The following is a 19,570-nucleotide window of genomic DNA, read 5'->3' as shown; positions in this document are numbered from 1 at the left end:
TGACGGGGTTGCTATGGGGTTCCATATGCTTCTGCCAGGGCGGTGGCGGTTGATACAAAGGACGGCGGCTTAAGTCATCAACGGAACACCTTGGCGGTCGAGTTATCGTCACCTCTTCATAACTGGAGCTTCTCTGTCCACTTCCGATCTCACCTCCAACTAACTTCTCTATTTCTCTCTGTTCTCAACATCATCCATCCTTTCTGCTCGCTACGTTCCTAGGACTTCATCGCCGTCCTCTGGAATACCTCCCGTTTGCTCTTTCTCCCTCTTTTGGCATCATCTCCTTCCGTTGCTGGGGCGTTTAAGGTCCGGCACGCTTAACCTCAACCTCTACACTCGTACACCCTCCGCGTCTACATTGCATAATTGACTTGTTGGCTTTCTGATCTTGCTGCGATTTCATTCAAGATGAGCTCAGAAGAACACAAGAAGAAGCTTCTGTACGTCATCGATTTTCGTTAGTTCCTGTCCAGTCGGTTGCTAACCTTTCGCTAGTGACGCTTCCGGTGCTGAGAAGAAAGATGTAAGGCCATCTAACGGTAGACGGAAATTTGATCAGATCACTGACTTTTTGCAGGAGCTAGACACCTCTACAGCTATTCTGAAGAAGAAGAAGAAGCCTAACAGCCTAATGTGAGCTATCAATCCAGCTAGTGTGGCAAACGGGGCTGTGTGGATGATGCTAATGCACGTTATTCAGTGTTACTGATGCCGTTAACGATGATAACTCCACAATCTCCCTTTCCAACAACACCATGGACACTCTTGGACTCTTCCGAGGTGACACAGTCATTGTCCGAGGCAAGAAGCGCAAGGAGACTGTTCTGATTGTCCTGGCCGATGACGATCTTGACGATGGAAGCGCCCGTATCAACCGAGTTGTCAGACATAACCTCCGCGTAAAGCACGGCGACATCATCACTGTTCACGCCTGTCCTGATATCAAATATGTGAGTTTTACTGATATGACGTGTGAGACGCTAGAGTGGCGGCTAACTTATTTTCTCCACACAGGCCAAGCGTATTGCCGTTCTCCCCATCGCAGACACCGTCGAGGGCCTCACCGGGTCTCTGTTTGACGTTTACCTCGCTCCTTACTTCCGTGATGGATACCGGCCCGTCAAGCAGGGAGATCTCTTCACAGTAAGAGGAGGTTTGAGGCAAGTCGAATTCAAGGTCGTCGAGGTGGATCCCCCAGAGTACGGTATCGTCGCTCCGGATACCATTATCCACAGCGAGGGCGAGCCTATTCAGCGCGAGGATGAGGAGAACAACCTGAACGAGGTTGGCTACGACGATATTGGTGGATGCCGGAAACAGATGGCTCAGATCCGTGAGTTGGTCGAGCTGCCACTACGTCACCCCCAGCTGTTCAAGTCCATCGGTATCAAGCCTCCTCGTGGTATTCTCATGTACGGTCCTCCTGGTACGGGTAAGACTCTCATGGCTCGTGCTGTGGCGAACGAAACCGGTGCCTTCTTCTTCCTGATCAACGGTCCTGAGATCATGTCCAAAATGGCCGGTGAATCCGAGTCCAACCTCCGTAAGGCTTTCGAGGAGGCTGAGAAGAACTCGCCCGCCATCATCTTCATTGATGAGATTGACTCTATCGCGCCCAAGCGTGAGAAGACCAATGGAGAGGTTGAGCGGCGTGTCGTCTCCCAACTTCTAACCCTGATGGACGGTATGAAGGCTCGCTCCAACGTCGTTGTCATGGCCGCCACCAACCGCCCCAACTCTATCGACCCCGCCCTTCGCCGATTTGGCCGTTTCGACCGTGAAGTCGACATCGGTATCCCCGACCCCACTGGCCGTCTGGAGATCCTTTCGATTCACACCAAGAACATGAAGCTCGGCGAGGACGTTGACCTTGAGACCATCGCTGCCGAAACTCACGGTTACGTCGGTTCCGATCTTGCCTCTCTCTGCTCGGAGGCTGCCATGCAGCAAATCCGTGAGAAGATGGACCTCATCGACCTTGACGAAGACACCATTGATGCAGAGGTCTTGGACTCCCTGGGCGTCACCATGGAGAACTTCCGCTACTCCCTTGGTGTCTCCAACCCCTCCGCTCTCCGCGAGGTTGCTGTTGTTGAGGTTCCCAACGTCCGCTGGGAGGACATCGGTGGTCTGGAGGAAGTCAAGCGCGAACTTATCGAGAGCGTTCAGTACCCCGTCGACCACCCCGAAAAGTTCCAGAAGTTCGGTCTGTCACCTTCTCGCGGTGTTTTGTTCTATGGTCCTCCCGGTACTGGTAAGACCATGCTTGCCAAGGCCGTCGCCAATGAGTGTGCTGCAAATTTCATCTCTGTCAAGGGTCCCGAGTTGCTCAGCATGTGGTTTGGTGAGTCTGAGAGCAACATCCGTGACATCTTCGACAAGGCTCGTGCCGCTGCTCCTTGCGTTGTGTTCCTTGATGAGTTGGACTCTATTGCCAAGTCTCGTGGTGGCTCTGTCGGAGACGCCGGTGGTGCTTCCGACCGTGTCGTCAACCAGCTTCTTACTGGTAAGTATTCGCTATTATCTTTTGAATTCTTCTAAGACTAACGTGTGTGCAGAAATGGACGGTATGACCTCAAAGAAGAACGTTTTCGTTATCGGTGCTACGAACAGACCCGAGCAGCTTGATGCTGCCTTGGTCCGTCCCGGTCGTCTCGACACCCTGGTCTACGTTCCTCTCCCCGACCAGGCTTCTCGCGAGGGTATCCTCAAGGCCCAGCTTCGCAAGACCCCTGTCGCTGGCGACGTCGACATCGAATTCATTGCCAGCAAGACCCACGGTTTCTCCGGTGCCGATCTTGGTTTCGTCACACAGCGGGCCGTCAAGCTTGCTATCAAGGAGTCTATCTCCGCTGAGATTGACCGTATCAAGCAGCGTGAGGCCGCCGGTGGCGAGGATGTCAAGATGGATGACGAGGAGGAAGAGGGCGAGGACCCCGTTCCCGAGCTCACAAAGGCTCACTTCGAAGAGGCCATGAGAACTGCCCGGCGATCCGTCAGCGATGTGGAGATCCGCCGGTATGAAGCTTTCGCCCAGAGCCTCAAGAATTCTGGCGGCAGCTCTTTCTTCCGCTTCCCCTCCGCAAACGAGGTTGCGGACAGCGGCAACACATTTGGTGAAGCCGGTAATGACGACAGCCTCTACGATTAAATTCCGTTTCCATTTTTTACATAACGCTTTATGTGTCGACACTAGTTAGATCTAGCCGAGGCGGGGATATAGGTTCCTGGCGACAGGGAACAAATCCTCCTCGACATCATTAAACGAATGTTGGTTTTGACTTATGATAGTTCCATATCCTTTAGTAGTTCGCCCGGCCTCGGTGGTACAAGCCACGTAGACGGGTCCTACGTCGCAAATGTAAATTGGCAATTAAATCCCATCAATTGAATCAAAAGTAACTCAACCCCGTAGATGTTGTGCATATAAGAAGCGGTATACCTATCAAGTATCAATGCTACCCTAAACACCAGAAATCCTAACCCATAACGCCATAGATCAACCCTCGCGAAGCATAATGCGCCCATAGGACCAAGGCCGGAAACCAGGTAGGTTAAGGTTACTTCGCCTGCTTCCCCGATTTCGCCTTCTTGTCCGCCTTCTTGGTCGGACTTGTATCACCATTCGTCGACGCCCGTTTCGTACCCGTCGTCGGTCCCTCACCACCTACCTCAACCGCAATATTACTCCTGCCACCGCTGCTCCCGCTTCCACTACTTCCTCCAGTCGACGACCCTGTCCCTGACGCTGACGCTCTAGCGCTCGACCCAATCTTATCCCCCTCATCATCCTCGAGGACAACAACCTCCCTCAATACATCCTTGATCGCACGAACCCCCTGCTCAACAACAACGCGCGGAATCCTCACGTCCGCACTCTCAAACGAGAACCCACTCCCACCTTCAAACCCCTCAGTATCCCCATTCCCATTACCGTTGCTATTATGCGAATTGCTCCCTCCCGGCTCCGAATCCCTCAAAAACGGATGCGCCCTCCCTTGCGCACTCGCAACAACAGCCTCCACGACATCGTCAAACCGCTCGCACCGATTTGCGCGGAGGAGTTCGGTGCTGAGCCGTCTGATCTTCTCCGTCCAGCCGAGGCGTTGTAATGTGCTCAGGAGTGTGCTGTGCAGGTCTTCGAGCGCGTGCGTTGTTGCGAGGTGTGTGAGGAGGTCGGATTCGAGGTCTCTGTCGTTTGCGGGTCCAGGTCCGGACGATGTCAATGAGGAGGGTGGGGATGGGGGCATTGTGCTTGTTTATATGTGTAAGGAGGGATCGGAATGGAAGTGAGGGTTTGCGGTCTGTCGGTCGAGTGGTTTGTAGGGTTCCAAATCGGTAAGGGTTGTGGTTTTCGGTTGTCGGCGTTGGAATGGATCGGTGGCCGCGTCGGCGTCCGCGGCGGCGGATGGAGACCTCGGTTGGGTTGGTTCAGGGTTGACCGAAAGTCATCTGGTTGCGAGGAAGGTGTAGAGTGATAAATATGGTAAGTTCTAGAAAGTGCGATATATAGCCAGAGCGCAAAAAAATTGTATAGAGAAAGTTGAGTGTAGCGGAGAAGATGCGCCGCGGAGATTGATCGATCTGCGCCGCAGCCAAACGACAGAATATATCAGCGACAGCGATTCTCTCGATACACCGCTTTGTCTGCGCGTTGAAATGTGTTTGAGGAAATCAAGTGCAGTCTAGAGGGAGGAGCAATAGTAAGATTGGAGGTGGTACTAAGAAACTGCTGAGGTGAGAGCAGACGTTGAAACTGAAATCCGGTTGAAGTTCGGTTGAATGCGGCGAGACTCAGCAGCGGACAATGACCAGCCACTGCCTACGGAATAGAGGAATGAATTCAAGGCGAAGAATATCATAGAATCAGTTTATCCTTCGGGCAGGGCTCGTACAAGGGATATCTTTCTTTTATGGCCAGCAAATTTACTGGGGCTTCTATCGTAGCTCAACGTTCAGCGGGCGATCGCAAATATATAGTTCGAACAGCTGGACTACGAGTGCAACAACATGCTTCGCCTTTCTTCTGCGCGAAGCCATGAATTCTGGGTATTCAAACCAACAAAGGGTACTAAAATCTTGACACTGTATCCTTACTTCCCATCTATCTCGTATGGGCCATGGCCAACGTAGACTGTAGACAAGCGGTCAACTGCTAAGCGCCTTGTATGTACGAACGTGGAGTCAGACCGCGGACGTAGGGCCAGCGACGATAAAAATAGCAGTATCCGGGCGCTTGGAGTCGGAACCCAAGGTTCGAAAACAAAAGACAAGAGTTGTAAAGGGATATTGGCTGATTCCTGAGGATTGATGAACTTAAATTGATTGTGGCCCACAAAAGACAAAGAAAAGTGGACAGCTAGTTACGGAGCACTATGCATGCGGAGACGCGGCTGCTCCCCTCTGTCTGAACATCTGCAAGACTGCATCATCGCAGGGTCAGTTCCTGGCAGCCGAGTTTATAGTTAGTTCATCGTGGAGAGCACAGCCCCAGATCCGTGTAACGCTCGCTTGCCCTGCCTTCGGTAGTCCAGGGCTACTGGGCTAAGCTGGGTGAAATCGTGGACTGTAATAAACAGATTGAGGCTGGTCAAGGGGCTCGCGTTGGCTGACGTAGTCTGTAAAAGACATTCGTAACGTCCATCCGGAAGTGGCAAACATGCACTCGGAGAGGCAGGAGAATCAGGAGAATGCTGGGTTCAAGTGGTGAAGAAGGTTGTTGAAGCCGAAGCTGGCGGATGACGGCGGAGGATTTGCAGCCCCTAAATGGCGGAAGAAGTAAAGGCTCCGGCACTATTGGCTTCTGACAGCCCTGGGAGAATCGTCTTGGGCAATAATAGCCTCTGGCAATTATTATTGATCCATTCATACAACTGTCGATATTGATTTTTGTAAGTCGACGCCCGAAACTAGTAGCAATGCACAAATAGTCGGTCCGAGTCGACCATCCACAGCCAGCAGGAGAGCTGGGTTCCAAGGAACATCCCCTATTCTCTGCATGTTGAGGGCCTTTCGAGACGAATTGATTCACTGATAGATTATCAACGATCCACTGGATGCTTTTGACGAGGTAATGGGATTCGAAGGCTGGCTTGGCTGGGAGCCTGGGAGACGCAAGGACGAGGACTGAGAAAATCGCATAAATCCTTTAACGGCGCAGCATGACTGCATGAGCACATACGTATGTCTGCGATCGCCTACTCGTACTCTTATCCTTCCCTGGGAGTTGAAAGTCGAGATCAAGATCGAGCTTATCCTTTGCCGGTATCAATAGAGCAGCTCGTCCTCACTCGAGTGTCTAGACTGGCATCACGTGCGGGGATCCTCCCGGAGTAGTGCATCTTGCTTCTTGTCAACCAGATCAACCTCTTCGACTCGCCATCTCCCTGCGACCAGCCTGATCTCGGCACTTCTGTCCTCATATTTGCCCTCGCTTGCCATCCGTGTCTATCACGAACCGGCGTTTCCCGCCCATATCGCAGTCCGCTCCCAAACAAGACGTCTGTGCCTGAGCTTCCCCGCCTTCGCTCCATCACCATCCTCCTGCTTAGCGCTAGCGATCGATCACATCTTCACTTCCTATCTCTTTCATCAGGCGCCGGCTCTTTCTTCCTACGTTCGCGATCCTCCCATCAGTCTTGTCGACTTTTCTTTCGGCCCGATCTGCCCTTCCTCCAGTCGCCCGAGTCTGATTTTAGCCGCCAGCCGTCTCATGTGCCACACTTGCTTGGCCGAACCTCGCACACTCCTTAGCTCTTCTCTCGACAGTGAATGACACGGTTGCGGCGTTCTTTCAGCCTTTGAAGCTACTCTCGCTCCTTTCGACAGGCCCGAGTTTGTTAGTCCGTTTTCAGGACCGCAACTATCCAAGACGGCGTCCACTACACCATCGTGGGCGTCGGACGTCCTCAACGCCATGTCGCTCCACACATCTTACCACGCCGACTCTGATGCGGACGACGAGTACGAGCGCAGCGTCATCACATCCCCCCACCTCGTTACAGATTCAGAAGCCTCCCCGACCGATTCGGAGTTTCCCTCAGCGGAACCGACTCCCACCTTTGCACGCAAAGATGACAATTCGAAGTCCCCGGAGACGATAATCACAGAATGGACTGCTGAGGAATGCGCGAGCTACGTCACCAACTTGGGACTCCGCCAATACCGTCAATCATTCATAGGTGAGTCAAGTGATTGCATGGGATCGGACACAGCTAACACCGCGTTTGTAGAGAACGGTATCGTCGGAGAAGCACTTATTGCGCTGAGGCACGATGAGCTCAAGGAAATGGGAATTGCTAGTGTGGGACATCGGTTGACGATTCTCAAGAGCGTCTACGAGATTAAAGTCAAGCAGGATATCCCGCTCGATGCCGACCACTACATCCCCTTATGTATGTTTGTCTTATTCCTTATGTGTTTATGTACTAACATGCAATAGCTGCGGACCAGAGTATGAACGAGAGCGCAACTCAGGAAGACATTGCTCGACTGATTCAATCTATCCGACTTCGAGATGAGAAAATACTCACCGTGGAGACCGAGCTACGACGTGTTCTTGAAGATTATCGACGGCTGAGAGAGGAGCTTCTGCCTGTCTTCAAGATGGCCAAAGATAAATCCCAACCGCTACCCCCGCCTACTGCCGTGCCAACCTCAGACAGCTACCATGAGAGTGCTCTGACAGGGTCAACACTGGCACCATCTTCAGGCATTACAATCCTAGACCGTTCCGGGTCGATCTTGTCTTCAAAGTTCTCTAAGCGAGCCCAGACGCCCAAGAACAACTCTCCCACCCACATTCCTCCTTCTATCCACGAGGGCCGAACATATAATGATGGTCCCAACCTTGACCCGTCCGCTGCCGCTGTTGCTGCCTCTTCACATTTGAGCACGATGAATGGAAAGTCACAACTATCACCAAATCTACCGTCCCCGACATCTCCTGGAAATCATTATGGTGCGCCCCAGACTCTAGCATCGCGTGCATACTCGCAATCCGGGTCTGCTCGAAACCACCACGAGGATAGCCAGCAGTCACAGTCTCGATCAGATCGCCTGAACGCCGCCCCATCATCAGCAACGCGGCCGGAGATTCCGTCGCGGTCTGATTCAAGGGCAGGAGGTGAAACGCCAAGTGTGGAGATCTTCAAGTCATTCCGCGTTTCCGTCGATGACCCGTGCTACAAAGTCCTACCCGCCGCTCTCAAGAAATATAACATCAACGGTGATTGGAAACAATACGCACTTTATATTGTATACGGCGACCAGGAACGCTGTCTTGGGCTTGAAGAACGACCACTTATTCTCTTCAAGCAATTAGAAAAGGAAGGTCGGAAGCCAATGTTTATGCTACGGAAACAGCAAATAGCACCAGAAAATAACACCAACACCTACACCAGCGGCGTGGGTTCGGCGCCGAACAGTGCTGGCTTCGACAGTCGACAACAAGCGCAAATCAATCTTCCCGGGGGAGTTTTATAAAGACAGGAGACAACGTGAGCACCGCAACTTGAAAGAACAAATTTTCGCTATATTCTTGAGATACCCCTCTATTGAGGCCTTTCCAATTCTCTTTCTTCCCACATCTTTAACTTCCGATCCATTCTCATACCCTAATTGAATTTGCGGCGCGTGTTTGGCGTTGGGATTGGATAGGAAAATAGGAAACGAGTTCATTAGCGTGGATTTCATTTAGATCTAGCATACCGTCAAAGAATTCCTGGAATCTTTTTCACCTGCTTTGTCTATAGATTGATGAGCACCAACAGGGGGCATACTAAATCACTGCTCAGTGAGGCAGGTACAATCTGGGCTCCCGCAGAGGGAAGCAGCGAGTATGGCTGAGGCCCGCCGGGGGAAGTCACTTGTAAACCTGCCATGAACCCATGACCTACCGGTCCAACCCAACGGCCACAATGCCTACACTCCAGGACGGATCGGAAAACACAACGTTGCGATAGCATGCGTCCCAAGTGGCGAGTACGGCATTGCTTCTGCTTCTACGGTGGCCATGCAGCTGTTGTCGAGCTTTAAGTCTGTCAAATTCGGGTTGCTCGTGGGGATAGGTGGTGGAATACCCAGCGAAGAGGCCGATATCCGTCTAAGTGATGTTGTGGTCGGTCTGCCCACCACCCGCTCTACCAACGGAGGGATGGCCCATTATGATCTGAGGAAGGCTACTCGCGGCGGCAAGTTGGAGCGCACAGGCTGCTTGAATCGACGCCCACAAATTCTCGCGACGGCTGTTTCCAAGCTACGAGCCATCCATCAAATGGAGGGCAGCCAGACACCCAGTTTTGTGAATGTGATTGGACGGAAATACCCAAGAATGCGCGATTTGTACACTGGCCATGGTCATTCAGACCTGTTGTTCGAAGCGGGTTACCTACATAAAAGAAAGAGGCCCACGTGCAGCAAATGCAGTACAACTCGGTTGGTCGATCGACGGGAACGCAAAAGTAAGGAGCCTGTGATTCATTACGGGACAATAGCGTTAGGCATTAAGGTGATCAAGGACACTCAAGTAAGAGATCGCATAGGGCGCAAACTTGGGGCGTATTGTGTGGAGATGAAGCTCCGGGCCTGCTCAACAACTATCATGCCTCGTCATACGTGGTATATGCGACTACGCCGACTCGCATAAAAATCACGAGTGGCAAGGATACGCAGCGGCAGTCGCCGCCGCATACGCCAAAGAGCTTCTTTCGGTAATCTCCGAGTGCTCATCTGGACGGACTATAGCAGCACCGACTACAGACTTTGCTACGGAGAACAATACTGACAGCATCCTACCAGCTTATTCCAATATGAGGAAGCTAGGTAAGTTGGCAGTTTTGGAGTGGCGTATATCAAAAATTAAGTAGCATCAGAGCTGATATTCTCAAGTTAGATTGCTTGCAATCTCTACGACCGGCCAATGTCGATATTCCCCGTGACTCTCAGGCGGTAGCGGATGGCACAGCATGGAAGCAGTTGTTCAATAACGAAGCTTTCGACGCATGGTACCATGCAGAGCAGGTGGACGAACACCATGGTCTCATCTGGATCAAAGGCAAACCGGGTTCCGGTAAGTCTTCGTTCTTAAGCACGCATACGGCAGAGCTTTCGCAGAACTGCGAGACAGCGGCCCTTACTGTGGTCTTGTTTTGTTCAATCCGCGAGAGAAGACTACTCGCTGAACCCCTCTTGAGCTCTTCCGAGCGATCCTTTACCAGTTGCTCCAATTGGATCATAACTTGTTGTTGGAGATTATGGACGTGTTTGACCATAAATTCCAACAGGTCCAAGAAGGGGTCATGTGGAGCGAAGGAGAGCTGAAAGGATTTTTGAGTGATGTGTTTAGGGTGACTCGGTTCTCCCGGACGCTTTTGTTTGTTGATGGCCTCGATGAATGTGGTGGTAACAGCATGAGGGAAGTGACAACTTTCTTCCACGAACTGACAGAAGCGGCTCACTTGGCGGACGCAAATCTGAGCGTAAGCCTGGCAAGCAGAGACTACCCGAAGGTCAGTGTCGGACGGTGCCCAGAAGTTAGGATCGATTGAATCAACACGGAAGACATTCGTCATTACGTGCAATACAAGCTTAGCATAGCTGGAGTCAGTGAACACACTGAATGGCTCAAGTTGGAGACCACTCTTGTTGAAAGATCCGCTGGGGTTTTCCTTTGGGTGGTCATTGTACTGGAAGCTATTTTGAAAGACTACGATAATGGCAAAAGCTTCAGACATCTCCGGTGGCGACTACGAGAGACACCGCCGGAACTAGACCAGCTCTATGAACAGATACTGTTCAGTATCAATCCGTATGATGCTCAGATAACGATCAGATTCTTTTCTTGAGCTGTATTCGCGGCGAAGCCGCTGCGGTTGTTAGAATGGCATCACATCCTCGCCTGGATTAGGGATGAACTGCCGGCATCCTTGCCAGAATGGCGGAAGTCGCACTATCACAGAGACGGAATTGCAGCTGGAACGACAAATCCGAAGTATTTCCAGAGGACTCGTCGAAATCACAACGCAGGAGACACAGGCCGGTGCGGACGATAGTAACTCTGTGTGCGGCGAAGCTGGCTCGCTAAATAGCGATGAAGGGGAGACAAGGATAGTTCGTGTCATTCACGGATCGGTCTGGGACTTCTTCCTTTCGGGCAGAGGATTCAGCGCCCTTGATTTCTCGACATTTCGCTCTCCTGTGATTGGCGATCTCAATATATTGTATATCCATTCCTGAATTGGATGCCTTCGTATTATGACGGCAAGAGGCTGAGCCACACAAAGGTCCCTCATGCGAGCACGCAGCGATGCCAGTTTCGCCTCATCAGCTTCAAACCACTTTGGCCAATACAGAATTCGAGAGGACATCCTTAACAGTCGGAAAACTCTTTTCTTGTCAGGAGATCTCGAGACAAAGAATAACAGTTTAGATAGAGCTGCACGGCCTAGTCACTTATTGGAGAATACTTGCGAGATCCCATATCAGCCGTCGAACCTGACGCTGTGGAGCAGGCTATAACCGAAGCCGGAAGTCTTTGCCCAGGAACTATCGATTCGCAAACATTGGAAGATTATCCTGCGTTACTATCATATGCAGTGGATGCATTCGCCATTCATGTTATACGCGCAGATGAATGTGGTGCGAGCCCTGAGATGGTTCTTGAACGGCTCCAGGTAGTGCTTTGTGGGAACGCTGGCTACAGCTAGCAGATACAGACACAGATACAGATACCCTGTTTTCTGACACAAGTTTACTATATTTTGCCACTGAACAAGGATTGATTTTCTGGGTCGAGTATTTGCTATCCAACGGGCTCGAACCCAAATGTCCCCTTAGGGAAGTATCGTTATCCGCTTCTTGCAGCTGCTAATCAAGGACACGTGGAGTCCATGATGCTGCTATTGAGATATGGTGCCATAGTGGCAGATGAGGACCAGCAGTGGCGATCGGTGGTCCACCACACTGTGCAAAGTGGCCAACTCAAGATGTTATGCTTGCTTCTTGACCTCTTGCGCTCCGACGATTCCGTGCAGAAGTTAGTCGACACCAGGGACTACTTTGGACGGACGGCCCTTTGCTTGTCGGTACAAAATGGTTTCCTCTCCCTGACAGAAAAGCTGCTGGCCGTTGGGGCAAATTCAAACATACCAGATAAGTCTCGGAAAACTTCTTCATTATGCATGCGAATGTGAGCGACCAAGTTTAGTTCTATGCCAGAAGCTTCTCGCAAACAGAGCTTGGACCAATGCTCAATGCAGGTCTGGTTTTGTGCCATCTCAGCTTGCCTTCCAAAAAGGGTCCCTGGACAGAGTATCTTTGATTGATACATATCATCTTCCGGAAAGAGACCCCTCCCTTGGTCCACGGTCAATTTTAACCGTTCGAGTGAAAGAGACTACCGGCATAGACTGGCTAGTGAAGCCATATATACTGGTCTCCATTGCACTCGAGGCGAAAATTCTCCACATCACTGGGCAGCCCGAACAAGCCAAAAACCAGTGGAATCAGGTGCAGTTCTCTATGTGGCACAATATTAAAGCGAAGCTAGATCTTGAATTGTATAATGCACAACACCCCGGCGCAGATGATGCGAGGTACCCGAAACACGCGCTGATGAAAGATACAATTTGGTCGGTGAAGTATATCGCTGAGAATCGAACGCATGTCAGAACTGATGTGGGCCGGTTCACTGAACTCACTGAACCAAGAAGAGTCAAACGACTGCATGGCCTTATCAGGACTGAGAGTCCCCCGTCAGTGTCCCTAGAGATAGTTATCCCATTCGGACTCGAGATCGGAGCAAATTGAAGGTTGATATGGCGTGAGTCAGAGAGTTCTGCGCTGTGAATCGAAACGCATCTCCAATTCTTGACTTAACCACAACTATGGCTTGGGCATTCCAGCTCTCCTCGGTAGCCCGAGTCGAAGATTGGGTGCTGACATTGTTCCTGTTCAACTCATTTTACCGACTACATATAACCCTCCGAAATGGCAGTGGCCGAAGTCTCTTCCGCCTCGTGGGTGCTGATCCAAGTGCCTCGAAAAGGGACGCGACACCTAGAGGGGCATTATATCTCCAAGAGAAATGACGGAAGCTCAATCTCGGTCAAGCGCCATGTCTTTGGTTTGGCCACGTGCATGTTATTACACATGTTTCATGGCCTCAGCCCATGGTCTCAGCCTGGTTACGAGAATTTCCTCAGAGGCCCAACTCCAGAATACCTTCAATAAACAAGGAATACCTAACTCAATATCGGCTGAGAGCCAGGAAATCAATGAAGGGCATCAACTATCAGAGCACTGTCCCAACGAGTCAGTCACTGTGACGATCAATGCATGTGTACAAAGAAAGCCTATGCAGAAGGTTGCGATGATCCCGATAGTGGCACGTTAGGGCTAAGTCTATTGGTGGGGTGGCGTCTGAAGGGCACCCCAAATTCCCGGTGCCAGTTCATGATATCAGGTGAAAGTCAATGAATTCCCTCCTGGCAGAGAATGGTTGCTGTGTCATGCCGGTAAATATCATGGCGCAGGGTTTATAGTTAAAGAACAGTCGCCACCTCAAACCCATTTAACTCAGTCCTAAATCTCAGTTCAAACCAAATCTCACTCCCAACACCGACCGCGTCACCAAAATGCTATACTCAAACCATTCCACAGACACAATCGTAATCATCGGCGCCGGCCCGGTGGGCATGGTTCTCGCATACGCCCTATCGCGCCTCAACATCCCGTGTACGCTGTTCGAGACGAACCAGACCCACGAAACAACCCGCTTCCCAAAGATGGACCTCACGAATTCCCGCGTCATGGATCTATTCCGGCTCTTAGGGCTAGCGGACACTTATCGGAATATCGAAGGCGCGGTGAGTGCAAGTGAGAAATTCGAGAGTATATTCATGACCTCGCTTAGTCCCGACGGACGAGAGCTAGGAAGATGGAGTGTACCTAGTGTAGACGAGCAACGAGCAGAAATCCGGGATGTCAACGATGGTAGCTATCCTGCTGAGCCGGGGCAGAGGTGTTCGCAGATTGTGTTTGAGAAGTGGATGAGGGGCTTAGTTTTGAAGGAGGAGGCGATAACCTTTTGGGGTGGGTGGAGGTATATTTCGCATGTGGAAGATGATGATCAAGTGCAGGCGAGGTTTGTGGATTTGGCTGGGAAGGAACATACTGTTCCTGGACGGTATCTTGTGGGCTGTGACGGCGGGCGCAGCGTCGTGAGGAAGAATTCTGGTCTCGGGATGGTCGGTGGAACTGTGTATGGCCTCTTTTCTTTCCTGTATTTCGAGTTGACTGACTGACTGATATAGACCCGCGCGCTTCTACCTCGTCCACTTCCGCTCCGCCGCTCTATCAAACTATCTAACCACCCGAAAGACCCGCTTCTGGCACGCCTTCCCAGCCAACTCGGGATTCATAATCGACCAAGATGGGAAAGATACATTCACAGCACACTACCCACTCCTGCCAACCCTATCAGCCACGTCCCCTACCCCATCCCCGCATGAAGCCATCCACAAAGTCCTCGCCGGCTGTTGTACCGACCCCTTCAAATTCCCCATCGACACTATCCTCGCACACAGCATCTGGCAACCAAGTTTCTCCATCGCAAACTCATACATCTCAGCCTACGGGCGCGTTCTCCTAGCCGGCGACGCAGCGCACAGATCTCCCCCGCACGGCGGATACGGGCTTAACAGCGGGCTTGTCGACGCGGTGGATCTTTCCTGGCGCCTTGCGGCTTTGTCAAAGGGATACGGCGGCGAGATGCTCTTGAAGGCGTATAGTATTGAGCGGAGACCAATGATGATGCGTGCGTTGTGTCGCTCGTATCGACATCTCATGGAGCATGTCCGGTTAGCTCAACTGTATCAGAAGGACTGGGAGATTCTGAACGAGATCTCTGATAAGGGTAGACGAGCCAGAGAGGAGACTGGAAGGTACATTCGTCAATCAGGGCCTGATACCACGGACAAGGGAATCGAGCTTGATTTGCGGTATGAGTACTCGCCATGCGTTGTGCCTGATGCCGATGGATCTTCAGAGGACGAAGTAACTTGGGACGTGAAACGGTACGTCCCAAGTACAAAGCCAGGCCATCGCGTACCGCACGTCTATCTTCGAGATGGAAAGACAAGTATCTACGACTTACTCGGGCCTGAATGGACGCTCATTCATTTCGTCAACACCATCGCAGGTGACGAAGCAAAGAAGAAAGCCGGCGTTCTACTAGACGTAGCGCAAAGATTAAACTTCCCCCTCAAGCACGTCACCCTCTACGACGAAAACCACGCCCGGAAGATCTGGCAACGTGATATTGTGCTCGTCCGCCCGGATACACATGCTGCGTGGAGGTGTAACGCTAACGCGTTTCCTTCAACTGGAGAGGCGGAGGAGATTCTCGCTGTTGTTTCTGGGAGAGTTGCTAGGCCTGATTTCAAAGACGCTGAGCCAGATTCTATGACCAAGTCCGAGGAGCAGAAATTCCTAACGGTTGTTGCGACGTTGGGGTTGAAGGGGGATGGGGATGAGTAGCCGGCGGTGATGCGTGAGGGCGAGGAAAGAGAGAGAGGGAGATCTGGAGAATCGAAGCTTTGGCTTAATTACAAGAACTGGTAAAAGCTATGCAAAAAACAATGTACGCAATGCAAGGACAATGAAATAGGTATCTACACGAAGCCAACAATAAACAAGCAGCCTCTAGTGTCTAATATGATATGTACCCTTCGTACCGTATGCAGAACATCCAATCCAAACAGCTAGACAGTCCAGCCAGGATCAGAGTCAGAAAAAGACATGGCCAAGGACAAGGTAAAAGGCAAAAGGAGACTAGACTACGAGTCCCTTCCCTTAACCCCGGCCCAAGAGATACCCGACCCCTTCCCATTTCTGGACCTCCTAGACCTCGATCTCGACGGACCCCCATTCCCTTCGCGATCATACGTATTCCCCGCCTCAAGCTTCGTTCCATCTGCGAACGAGATACCCCTTGTAGGTCTAGCCTGCCCATCATCCTCACTATCATCCTCAATCGCATCGTCGTCATCATCATCATCGCCACTCTCCCCCTCCTCATCCGAACCACTCACACCCAGCGCAGCAAGTCGTCGGCGCCGCTCAGCAGGCGTCTCACCCGTATCATCGAGGTCCGCTTCCTGCAGGGGTCTAGCGAAGCCTGCGGCCTCGCGGAGCTGAGAAGGTGGGACGCGCTCTGTACCGTCGTCTTCTGAGTCCCGGCGCTCGCGGCCTCGCGGGTTAAGTGCGCGTGAGGAAGCGACGGGGCTGAGACCGCGGCGGCGCTCTTCGGCCGCTGTGCCCGCTGCGATGCGGGCTAGGGCGTCGGCGACGTTACGGCCTGGTGCTTCTTCAAGGTCTGATTCAGATTCGGAGGCTGAGGCGCTGTCGGAGACGGAGTCGTTGATGTCGTCGTGGGGTTGCTGTTGTTTCTTGCTAGCGCGAGAGGGATCATCGGCGAGTTTAGAAGCGGACATGCGGCGGTTCGGCTTATTCGCATCTTCGGCTTCAGTGCGCGCGACTTCCTTGACGTGGGCTGAGGCGTCGGATTCCTCGACGACGCTTTGGCGGGCCTTGGGTGCGAGACCGCGGATCTGTTCGGCGAATTGCTGCTTCGTCATGCGCTTGCCCTTGTGCTCGACGCCGCGCTTGCCGACTTCGTCGTCGTTGGCGAGGGTGAATCGGAGTCCGTCGTCTGCGAGCCATTCGTCTGCGTTGTTCTTCTTGGCTGCTTGTCCGGACGATTCACCTTCCTTTTCTTGTCCGAACCAGGTTCCCATGCGGGTTAGGCCGCGGCGGACAGGGACGTTGCCCTTTGATTCGGTCTTGTCGCTTGATGGGATGGAGTATTTCTTGATGACTTCTCCGTCCTCGTCCTCGACGATAATGGTGTTACCGAATTGGTAAGCGTGCGCAGAGCGGCCCTTGCCCTTGGGTGGTTTAGCAGACTGTTCCTTTTTGGCAGTCTTTTCTTCTTCTTCTTCCGGCTGTTCAGCTTCATCCTTCTTCTGCTTGCCGAAGCCGAACCATTTACCGAAGCTGCGACGGCCCTTTTCAACCGGGTGGTTGGTCTTCTCACCGACGGCTTCTTCAACCTTGTCGCCTACGGTGGGCTGCTGCTCAGAGGCCTCCGGTTTGTTTCTATCGCGGGATTGAGAGAATTCCAGGCCAAGCTTGTTCCGCTCTGCTTCAAGGTGTCGCGTCTGTTCCTCAGGTGTCATGTGCCCGACATGCTCCGTCTTGAGGACAGTGCCATCCCGATCTTCGAAGATCAGATCCGTACCCTCGACATAAACGTTGACACTAGCATTACGCAGTTTGCGCGATGGCGGCGAGGAACTCGAGTCTGTCTCACCGAGTGCCTTTTCAGCATCCTCGGATTCCACCTCAGATGGTCGCATCGGAGCAATTGCAGATTGACTGATTGGGCCACCCGCGCCGTCCGCCTTTCTGCGGCGTCTGCGGGCTCTGCGGCTAGATACCTTGCCAATAGGCGAGCTCGTTTCATCCTCTTGCTGCCGGCGCAGGAAGTTACCGGGAAGACCAATAGGCGGTAAAGTTCCAGGAGGGTATTCGGGCTCGTTGGACTCCTCCGAGTCGTCGGCCTTGCGGAAGGACATAGAGCCTTTAGCCAAGGACTGAACACGGGGCAGACGGTTCATCCATGATGGGCCTTCTTCGTTGGCCTGTGTGTAGGACAGTGTGATTGAGAGGGTGTTGATGCGTTTTCCTAGGGTGAAGACGGCAATCGACGAGCCGTGAACCAAGATAGAGGAGATGACCATGAACGTCGTCAGTGGCCAGATAATCTGCACAATATAGTAATTATGGGTATGAGGTCTGGGGAAGTCGGCCTCCACCACTGGTTGTGTACTGCCGGTCTCCAATTCAGCTCGGGCCAGAATACAGGCGAAAATGGCACCGACACCAATCGGTCCGAAATGGCCGGCGAAGAGAGCTTCACGCCACGTTTTCACGTCCGGTATAATGGGTTTCAAAGCCAGCATGACAGGGATGCGGCGGAAGAAGATGACCAGGATAGCGATAACCACCAGTCTCCAGACGTTCAGACCAATGTCAGCATTGTTAAAGTCCTCCCAGGGAACGATAGCTCCGAAGTACACAAAGTAAGCCAAGTTGAGTAGCAGATCAATGACGTTGGAGACGTGCGATTCCTCGGTCTTCTCCGTGAACCAACCGTCGTTACTGAACCCGACACCGGCGGCGAAACCGATCAGCAAGTCGTCCATACCGAGAAGACTTCCAGAGCCGGCGCAGAAAAGAGCAAGCACAAAATAGAAGACGAGAAAACTCTCGCGGTCAATAAGTTGCTTACGCTCGGCGAACCTGATCGCGTGGCGAGCGGCGTATCCGATTGTGAAGCCAAAGATAGCACCGAAGATACACTCAAATAGAATGGTATAACAGAACCAGTGGAGGGCGACGGCGTTCGCATCCGGGCGGTAGTGTAAGATGTAGTAGGATAAATAGATAAAAGGGAAGGCCATGCCGTCGTTGCAGCCCGACTCGGCGGATAAAAGGTCTCGCAAGTGTTTCGGGACACGTTTCGCGAATTTACCCTTACCGACGACTGAGGACGCAAGGACGGGGTCGGTGGCCGTGACGCATGCGGCGCACACGAGGGCCTCTAGCCAGGTAAGAGGCTCAATCAACCACCAGATAAAGAGACTGGTGATCAGCCAGCCCCAGGTCATGACCGGGATGAGAAGGAGCGATACCGACTTCCAATGGCGCTCCATGTAAGCCTTGGGCAACTCGACACCGACGGCAAAACATTGCACGACTAGAACGATGCGCGAGCATTCCAGGGTGATTTTGTCGACGTTCCCCCACTCGTTCGGGTTAAAGAGGTTCGCAGCATACGGACCGAAAATGATTCCACAAATCGTAGCCACCGTAGCCTCGCCAATGTACATCTTCTCCTTGACGAAGAGGGAGCACAGCATGAACAAGCCTGTGAAGCCTCCCAGGATCATGTACGCCAAGTGGGGCTTATCGATATCCAAGTGATCCCACGCCATGGTGACTGATTATAACCTCAACTGTAATCTTATGGAGTATTATGTTCCCTAATTCCTGGACTTATCGCCAGAGTCCCCTTAGTTTTATCTCAAGCAAGAGTCGGGTACCAGCCGGATCATCACAATCGAACAAGTCGCCACGAGACTATGGGGGAGCGGAGGTGGGCATGCCTTGTCGCGGAGGGATCCGGCTGAGTCGAAAAAAGAGGAAGAGATGCCTGGAGCAAATGTCCTGTTAGCGAAGCGAAAGACGACCTGAAAGCGGACACAAAACAGAGGGGCGACCGGGGAGTGCGCGGAGAGGAAGAAGGGACATACAAACGCAAGCTCAATAAATGCAAACAGCCCCGACCCAGAAATCCTACCTAGAAAAAGGGCGATGCAGGGAAATGGGGAAGACAAGAGGACAAGAGGAGTTAAGAGAAGACAAGAGGAGGACAAGAGATGACAAGAAAGAGGAGGGTCTCGGCAGCAGGGAGGAGGCAGGTCCAAAAAATTACGAAGCGAAG

The 19,570-nt window shown here is 52.2% G+C and overlaps 7 protein-coding genes across 7 annotated transcripts; 4 read left to right on the top strand and 3 right to left on the bottom strand.

Moving 5' to 3' along the window:
• The first annotated feature begins 18 nt into the window (after positions 1–18).
• On the top strand, positions 19–3,381 carry cdc48 (AAA family ATPase CDC48). Its single transcript, XM_073756948.1, has 6 exons — positions 19–443; positions 499–526; positions 581–636; positions 704–953; positions 1,018–2,509; positions 2,562–3,381. The coding sequence occupies exons 1-6, from the start codon at positions 412–414 to the stop codon at positions 3,152–3,154; spliced, it is 2,451 nt and encodes an 816-aa protein (XP_073618735.1). The 5' UTR covers positions 19–411; the 3' UTR covers positions 3,155–3,381.
• A 182-nt stretch (positions 3,382–3,563) lies between these two features.
• On the bottom strand, positions 3,564–4,253 carry BDV17DRAFT_288472 (uncharacterized protein; the record flags this gene model as incomplete). Its single annotated transcript, XM_073761423.1, has 1 exon — positions 3,564–4,253. One exon carries the CDS (start codon positions 4,251–4,253, stop codon positions 3,564–3,566), a length of 690 nt encoding a protein of 229 aa, XP_073618734.1.
• Positions 4,254–6,442: 2,189 nt separating this feature from the next.
• BDV17DRAFT_227993 (adaptor protein STE50) lies at positions 6,443–8,752 on the top strand. The gene is made up of 3 exons (XM_073755731.1): positions 6,443–7,184; positions 7,236–7,397; positions 7,445–8,752. The coding sequence occupies exons 1-3, from the start codon at positions 6,920–6,922 to the stop codon at positions 8,485–8,487; spliced, it is 1,470 nt and encodes a 489-aa protein (XP_073618733.1). The 5' UTR covers positions 6,443–6,919; the 3' UTR covers positions 8,488–8,752.
• On the top strand, positions 8,729–9,825 carry BDV17DRAFT_255589 (uncharacterized protein). Its single transcript, XM_073756947.1, has one exon. The coding sequence runs from the start codon at positions 9,017–9,019 to the stop codon at positions 9,647–9,649; it is 633 nt and encodes a 210-aa protein (XP_073618732.1). The 5' UTR covers positions 8,729–9,016; the 3' UTR covers positions 9,650–9,825.
• A 119-nt stretch (positions 9,826–9,944) lies between these two features.
• Positions 9,945–10,736, bottom strand: BDV17DRAFT_288470 (uncharacterized protein; the record flags this gene model as incomplete). Its single annotated transcript, XM_073761422.1, has 1 exon — positions 9,945–10,736. One exon carries the CDS (start codon positions 10,734–10,736, stop codon positions 9,945–9,947), a length of 792 nt encoding a protein of 263 aa, XP_073618731.1.
• A 2,781-nt stretch (positions 10,737–13,517) lies between these two features.
• BDV17DRAFT_228390 (FAD binding domain-containing protein) lies at positions 13,518–15,690 on the top strand. The gene is made up of 2 exons (XM_073755734.1): positions 13,518–14,263; positions 14,316–15,690. The coding sequence occupies exons 1-2, from the start codon at positions 13,638–13,640 to the stop codon at positions 15,538–15,540; spliced, it is 1,851 nt and encodes a 616-aa protein (XP_073618730.1). The 5' UTR covers positions 13,518–13,637; the 3' UTR covers positions 15,541–15,690.
• On the bottom strand, positions 15,691–19,229 carry BDV17DRAFT_228001 (Na+/H+ antiporter Nha1). The gene has a single exon (XM_073755732.1). It carries the CDS (start codon positions 19,059–19,061, stop codon positions 15,840–15,842), a length of 3,222 nt encoding a protein of 1,073 aa, XP_073618729.1. The 5' UTR covers positions 19,062–19,229; the 3' UTR covers positions 15,691–15,839.
• Between the last annotated feature and the right edge of the window lie 341 nt (positions 19,230–19,570).

The sequence above is a fragment of the Aspergillus undulatus genome, assembly GCF_047715775.1.
Source record: "Aspergillus undulatus strain CBS 261.88 unplaced genomic scaffold BDV17scaffold_8, whole genome shotgun sequence".
Taxonomy (NCBI): domain Eukaryota; kingdom Fungi; phylum Ascomycota; class Eurotiomycetes; order Eurotiales; family Aspergillaceae; genus Aspergillus; species Aspergillus undulatus.
The sequence above is the reverse complement of the archived record's forward strand: the minus strand, read 5'-3'. Positions and strand labels throughout refer to the sequence as shown.

Bases quoted from the DNA above. Each gene is read 5' to 3' on its own strand.
- cdc48 (XM_073756948.1), top strand. From the start codon at position 412: ATGAGCTCAGAAGAACACAAGAAGAAGCTTCT. The intron at 527-580 runs GTAAGGCCATCT...GACTTTTTGCAG, and splicing joins CCGGTGCTGAGAAGAAAGAT to GAGCTAGACACCTCTACAGC. The intron at 637-703 runs GTGAGCTATCAA...CACGTTATTCAG, and splicing joins AAGAAGCCTAACAGCCTAAT to TGTTACTGATGCCGTTAACG.
- BDV17DRAFT_227993 (XM_073755731.1), top strand. From the start codon at position 6,920: ATGTCGCTCCACACATCTTACCACGCCGACTCTGATGCGGACGACGAG. The intron at 7,185-7,235 runs GTGAGTCAAGTG...CCGCGTTTGTAG, and splicing joins ATACCGTCAATCATTCATAG to AGAACGGTATCGTCGGAGAA. The intron at 7,398-7,444 runs GTATGTTTGTCT...AACATGCAATAG, and splicing joins CGACCACTACATCCCCTTAT to CTGCGGACCAGAGTATGAAC.
- BDV17DRAFT_255589 (XM_073756947.1), top strand. From the start codon at position 9,017: ATGCAGCTGTTGTCGAGCTTTAAGTCTGTCAAATTCGGGTTGCTCGTG.
- BDV17DRAFT_228390 (XM_073755734.1), top strand. From the start codon at position 13,638: ATGCTATACTCAAACCATTCCACAGACACAATCGTAATCATCGGCGCC. The intron at 14,264-14,315 runs GTATGGCCTCTT...TGACTGATATAG, and splicing joins GGGATGGTCGGTGGAACTGT to ACCCGCGCGCTTCTACCTCG.
- BDV17DRAFT_228001 (XM_073755732.1), bottom strand. From the start codon at position 19,061: ATGGCGTGGGATCACTTGGATATCGATAAGCCCCACTTGGCGTACATG.